General features: G+C 60.5%; 1 protein-coding gene across 1 annotated transcript in view; it reads right to left on the reverse strand.

Annotated features, from left to right (window-relative positions):
* The window catches only part of SNED1 (sushi, nidogen and EGF like domains 1), a gene marked incomplete at both ends in the record, with an annotated part of 84,320 nt that extends 78,001 nt beyond the window's left edge, over window positions 1-6,319 (reverse strand). Inside the window, one exon of the mRNA XM_080799850.1 lies at window positions 6,107-6,319. Coding sequence (XP_080655976.1) covers window positions 6,107-6,319 — 213 coding nt within the window. The remainder of the gene's footprint in view (window positions 1-6,106) is intronic.
* Between the last annotated feature and the right edge of the window lie 275 nt (window positions 6,320-6,594).

The following is a 6,594-nucleotide window of genomic DNA, read 5'->3' on the forward strand; positions in this document are numbered from 1 at the left end:
GCCTGGAGGGGGCCCAGGGACCCCGAGGCCACAGCACCCCAGCTCTGCAAACATCACATCCAAAAGGGCGGGGCCTTGGTTCCTGCTTTGACTTCTCTGCCAAGAATAAAACAATAAAGCCCCTGAGGCCTTTTATAAGCTTGTTTTGAAAAATGTAGGCATGTTTTTTATTTCCTGGCAGCTTTCTGGGTAATTAGGATTCCTCCCACGGCACAGCTGGGGGCTGGAGTCCGGCCTGCAGGGCGGCCAGTGGGCAGGGCCCACGGGGCTCACAGGCCAGGTCAGGTCTGAGCCCTGGAGAGCCGGAGCTTGCTGTGCACCAGGCTGGGGAAGGAGGGGAGGCTGGCCCTTGGCTGAGCTGGGGCAGAGCTAGAGAGGGCCTCAGGAAATAGCACCCAGGGCTACTGGGGGTGAGGTGGGGAAGGAGGGGGACCCAGGCAGGCAGATGGGGAGGGGAGGGAGCTGCCTCAGGGCCTACTTCTTGGGCCTGGGCACCTGGGTGGAGGGCTTCCCAGGGAGGGTGGGAAAGCAGAGCTCAGGGCTAGAGGAGCAGCCCCTCCCTTCCTCCCTCCCAGGCCAAGCCCTCCCAGGCTGGGAGCCCCAGGCTGTACTTCCTGCGGTGTCCTCCCCCTTCACCCCCCTCCACAGTCGTCCTCTGGAGGCTGCCTGTGGCCACCCTCTCCTCTGCCCTCAGCTAGCTGCCCGTGGCCCCCACCCACAGGTGCTGCCTCTCTGGTGTCCCAGCACCTGTGCCCCACGTCCTGTCCCTGCTGCTGTCTTCTCTCTTCTTCCTGGTGTCGATGGCAGCTCCCACCCCACACCCCCGCCCTGACAAAGCCTCTTCCTTGCCTCTCCTTGGGTACCCCATGACCAGGTGTTCCTTCAGGCCCAGAGCCCAGCTCCCCAATGGCCCCTGGACATACCTCCCCATGGAATACAGGCCCACAGCACCTGGGCACCGGTTTCCTTCCTCTGCGCCCATCACCTGCCTGAGCTGCGGCCTCCCTGTCTCTCCTGAGACCTTGCTGCCCCTCAGCCTGGTCCACTCCTCGGACAGAGGCCCTTTTTTTCAGCCACCCTGCATCCCTGCAACCACGCGGGGTCCGCCGCCCTCCTATAGCCCCCACAGTGGAGATGCACCCTGCATGCAAACCCGGTGTCCCCTGCTCTCCACATACACCCAGGCTCTCACCCTGCTAGTCCCCCTTCTGGGGACAGCAGTCACACTTTGGGGCCCCAGCCTCAGCCCAAACCCCGACCGAACAAGCGTCTGAAGCTGGCTGTGCCCATGCTCCTGCTGACCAGAGGAGCCTGCAGGGGTCTGAGGGGCTGTGCCCACTCTGGTCTACCCCAGGGCCAGCTCAGAGGACAGTGAGGTCCCAGGCTGCCCCGCTGTGTGGAGGGTTTGGGCTGAGGGACCCAAGCCTGGATCCTGTCCTGGCCCCACTCCTCCTGCCTGCACTCAGCCTGTGCAGTCAGACTTCTGTCTCTGCTGAGTCCTGGGGCTGGGGAGCAGGGCAGTGGCTATGCACACAGTAGGTGTTTAATGAATGACTTGTCCCACTTTGTAAAGAACCAGTTTATGGACAATGAGACTCTAAGGCTGCACCCCCCAGCCCCAGAGACAAAGGATGGGGAGAAACCAGCTGGTGCCTTCCCCCAGTCGCCTGCTCACTGACCCATAAGAGCAGCCTGCCTGGGGACCAGGAGAGGAGGGTGCCCACGAGGATGCCTTTTTGGGTGTCAGGGGGCAGTAGGGAGACGCATTCCTTCAGACCTAGTCAGCCCACTTGGAGCAATGTATTGCAAGGAAAGGACAGGACAGGAGACCCGTGTAAAGGAGCGGAGAGGCGGCACCTATGCCCTTGTCTTTAATTCACAGGGGCCACTGAGACCACCCACTCAGTCAACAGTCAATAGAGCAACTGATTCAAATAATTCTGATCTAGCCACAGGATGGAATATTAGACTGTCACCAGAAAGCATGTTTCTACAAATTTAAGGCATGGGAAGTGCTCATGGCATAGAATAGTGAAAGAAATATGGGAAACAGGAATTGTGTGAAGCAGCAGCCCCAAGATCGGTCTTGTGGACCCTAAGTATGCTCGAAAACGGGTCAAGAATTTCAGCAAAATGTTAAAAGTACTGTTTTTGGGTGGTGGGATTGTGGATGTCTCATCGCACTGACCAGAATGCTAACAACAGACATTGGCTGAGCAGTTTCCAGTTGTGGCTGCCTTCTGGAAGCCGGAACAGCACAGTGAACAAAATAGACAGAAATGATTTTGTTTTAGGAGGAGGGGTGGAGGGAGGGGAGAAGCTCAAGCGGACTCCACGCTGAGCACGTGGGGGTGTGACCTCACGCCCCTGAGATCATGACCTGAGCCGAGACCAAGAGTCGGATGCCTAACTTGTGGAGCCCCTCCTCAGGCGCCCCCAGGAATGATTTTAAAACGAACACCAAAACACGGCTGCTAGCTCTTGCCTCAGTGCGGGGGCTTGGCTGAGGGTTTGGAACGAGAGCATGAACAAGTCGATGCGGAAGGAATGCACCAGGTTCTGACCGTGAGCTGTGGAGGGACAGGCTTTAGTGGGCTGGACCCTTCCAGCTCCCCAGTTCTGGCCTCGTGCCATCCCTGAAAGCTAAGGGGAGGGGAGCCCGGAGCCGTTCCCAGAGGGCTGGGCTGGCCTCCCGGGGGCCGGGTGTGTGTCCAGGTGCTCCGGGCAGCACATACAGAAGGCTGTTCTAGCAGAACATTCAGGCGTTCACTCTGCTTTGATAGACAGAAAAACTGTAAAAACACCTCAAGGAGCGTCCTCCTACTCTATTCCCACCTACCCGCCGCTCAGATGTGACCGGGTGTGGGCTCTCCCCTCGTCTGTCTGTCTGTCTGCACACAATGTTTCCTGAGCTGCTTGAGAGCACAGGGCAGACACGATTCCCTCTGCCCACAACCAAAGACTCCCTCTGCTGGAAGCGTACACCCCAGGTCAGGAAAATGAAGTCTGACACGCTGCCGTTGCTGTCTACACTCCTTCCCCTCATTCCCATATGACATCCCTTGTGTACTTCTACCAGTGCAAGCTCCCTGCTTCCCTCTTTATCTAATAGATGAAAACCTGTTCCTACCAGTCTTTTCAGCTGATTGTTCCCATATGGCCAGAGAGCCCTCTGAAGGCCTCTGTGTCCTCCTGCCACATCCTGACCATTCTTGGAGCACGTCTTACTTCTCAGGAGCTTGATTCCCAGTCCCCTTCTGCACTTTCCCTGCCTGGGGCGTATCATCTCCATAGAGCCCTAGTTCCTTCCAGGGAGACTGACGTTTGGCAAGCAGGAGCTGAGCACCAGGAGAGTTCGGTGCTCTGCGGTAGTGTAGCTTCCATTTCCCTGAGTGGAGAGAGCCAGGAAAAGTGTCCACTGTGTGTGCACGTGCATGCGCACGCATGCGCACACAGACGCGTGTGCCGTGTCCACTGCCTCCTTTCAGAAGACATAAATACATGTTGTGAGTTTGTCCTGACGTGGCTTGCAGGACACAGGTCCACAGGCGGAAGGCAGACACCAAGCAAGGAAACAACCATGGTGGGGTCAGGGGCAAGCACAGGGGACACAGTGGGGGAGGGGAGTGGGGGCCCTCCTCAAGACCCACAAGTTTGGGGAAGAGCCCTGGCTGCAGGAATGGTGAACGCCACCCCTGAGTGGGGCCTGCTCTGTGTGGCTGGAGCAGAGGAGGCTGGAAGGTGTTCTGGGGGCCAAACCACCCAGCCTCGAGGCTGGGGGCTGAAAGGAGAGGCAGGATCTCATTCATGTTTGGCAGTGCTCCTATGGACAGGCTCCAGGGGCAGGACCAGGAGACAAAGGCCAGTGAGGAGGCACTTACACGCACCCTGCACCCTGGCGAGTGGGGACAGTGGCCAGGCCCAGGGCTGTGACTGTGCAGACACTGGGAAGTGAGATGTGTTTCCAAGGCTCCAACAATGAGAGGATGAGGGAAAGGAGGGAGGCATCGGAAGGTGATGGTGGGTCCAGGGAGGAAGCAGGGCCTCTGTTTGGGTCCCACTGAGTTTGAGATGGAAGGGTGAGGAGGCAGCTGGACAGGGTGATCCAAAAGGCCCTGGGATCTGCCTTCTGAGCCTCAGTTTCCCCATGTGCCCTCTGATCATCCAGGCGCAGGCACAGGAGGCACCGGCCAGGATCACACGCTATGGGGCAAACACCTTCCCCTCTCTCACGTAGCTTTGATCATAACCTGCCTCCCACTGGCTGCCCTGCCCTCCATGACCACAGTGCTCCCGAGGTCCTGCCGGCAGGTGTCTGGGCACTGCTCCCTCAGGAATCCCACTGTCTTTCTCACTGAAGAAAGAGAGGGCACAGCGTGCCCATTGCGTCCATGCTGACAAGTTTTATTCCGATATTCTCTTTGTCTCAGGAAAAGGCTTTTATGGAGATATATGTTTTGTTAGCCGCTGTAATGTTCATTTCTGATGATATGATTTATTTTCCTAGAAGATCTTTCCATGTTAGAGCCGTTTCTCCCAGCTATTTTGGCAAGGGTAGACGTTTTTGGTAGGCTATTAAGAGGGTTGACCATTTTAATAATATTTTCACCTGCAACTTTGATGGGAAGGCTGAGCCTGGCCCAGATGTTTATGGTACATTTTGATAGTGTTCTGTGAGAATAGTGCCAGCCCCAGCTGTCCTGTGGCTAAGAGGCAAGGGCCTCATCTGGCCCCTGCAGACGCTGAGCATGGCTCTGCACTGTTCACCATGTACCGCTGGAAGTCCGTCCTGTCCCAGGGGGACCCTCAGCAGAGTGACTTCTACACAGAGAACGTGTGTCTCTCCCACCACTGCCATCACCAAATGCTGCTGCCCAGGTGTGGAAACCTTCCTGCACAGGTGCAGGGAGAGGCTGCTGCCAGGCTGTGCCGTGGCTGCTGGTGGAGGGAGAGCATGACATTGGCGGAGGCCACTGGGACAGTGCTGGGTGAAGATGTCCATAGTGCAAAAGATGTGAGTGGGGGTGGGGGTGGCCTTGAAGGTGGTGGGGAGGAGAGAGCTGATGAAACAGGTGGCTGTGCAGAGGGGGTATGCAGAGGGTGGTGCTCGTGTGAGTGGATGGCAGGGCAGACAGTGACAGTGGTATTGCAAGTGGCTGAGGCCATGGCTGGTGTGACAGTGTTGGAGGTAATGGCAAGTACCATCAGGCTGGCCCAACACTTTTCTAGCCTTGATTCAGGAGACGGTGGGTGCCAGTGCCCAGGGGTCCTCACAGTAAAGTCACCACGCAGGGATGAGATGTAACGTTTCATGCCCTCTGTGGCCCAGGGTCCCTCCCTGGGAACAGCAGGCACAGAACCAGCCCTCCGGCCTCGTCCTTCAGACGAAGCAGCTCCTGCTGTCCTGAGTCCCTGGCCCCAGAGCTCCCTCTCCAAGTCCTGTTTGGGACCTATGGGCCTGAGTGACCAGCTCCTGGACTCAGGACCAAGGGAGAAAGGGAGACAACGGCCAGAGGAGACACTACGCCCAGCTGCTGCCAGATGCAGGAGGTGGTCTGCAGAGAAGCAGGCCCTGCCCTGACTGCTGGGCGTGGGTCCCAGCCTCCTGGCAGTGGGCCTCAGGTGTCAACTCAGGGCGGGGCCTGACCGGGAGGGAGGGTGAGACCGTGGCAGGCCCGGTGAGGAACTGAAAGTGTCAGGTGCCTCATTCGGGAAACTGAGGCCCCAGGAAGCACGTGGCTGCTGCCACACTGATGTTTCTGAAAGAAGCAGGACAGGGCCGGACTCCCCCCACCGTGCTGGGGACCAGTCGCTGGGCAGACGCGATCTGCGCGCGCTGCCCAAGCTCCTGGCGGGTGAGGCCGGGCCGGGGCTCGCCACGCTCCCCTCGCCCAGGTGGCCCGACTGCAGTTCGAACCCCACCCCCGCCCGCCTCTCCCGCGGGCCGCTGTCCGGCCTTGGCCGCCGGAGGGAGGAAGCGCTGTCCTCATTCCACCTCTGGCCGCCGCGGTGCCAAGTTGCTGGCGGCGGCGGCGGGAGTCGGGGCGGCGGGCAGCGGCGGGGCGCAGCGCCCTCCCCGGCGCCCCCGCGGCTCGAGGTTACTCACGTAGAGTCCGGAGTGTTCGGCGCCGAAGAACGGGAAGGGCACGGAGAGCGGCCGCAGACCCGAGCCGCCGTCGTCCTGCTTGGGGGTGACAGCGTCGCCGCGCTCCGCGCCGAACGGGTAGAAGTCGGCGAGGGCCACCGCGCCGCGAACGCCGCGCGCCCCGAGCACCAGGGCCGCGGCCAAGAGCAGCGCCCAGGCGGCGCCGCGCTGCATCGCCGAGGATCGGCGGCCGGGACGCAGCGGAGCACAGCGGGGCCGGAGCGGGGGTGCAGCGGGGATAGCGCGGGGACAGCGCGGGGACTCAGCGGGGCCGGAACGGGGACGCAGCGGGGACGCAGCGGGGACCGCGCGGCGACAGAGCGGGGACGCAGCGGGGACAGCGCGGGAGCGCAGCGGGGACGCAGCGGGGACCGACGGCTTGGCAGCTCGTGCGGGGCCGGAGCCGGCGGGGCCAGGCGGGGTGCGGGGAGCGCGGCGCGCAGTCGGTG

This window comes from Martes martes, assembly GCF_963455335.1.
Source record: "Martes martes genome assembly, chromosome: 3".
Classification (NCBI taxonomy): Eukaryota; Metazoa; Chordata; class Mammalia; order Carnivora; family Mustelidae; genus Martes; species Martes martes.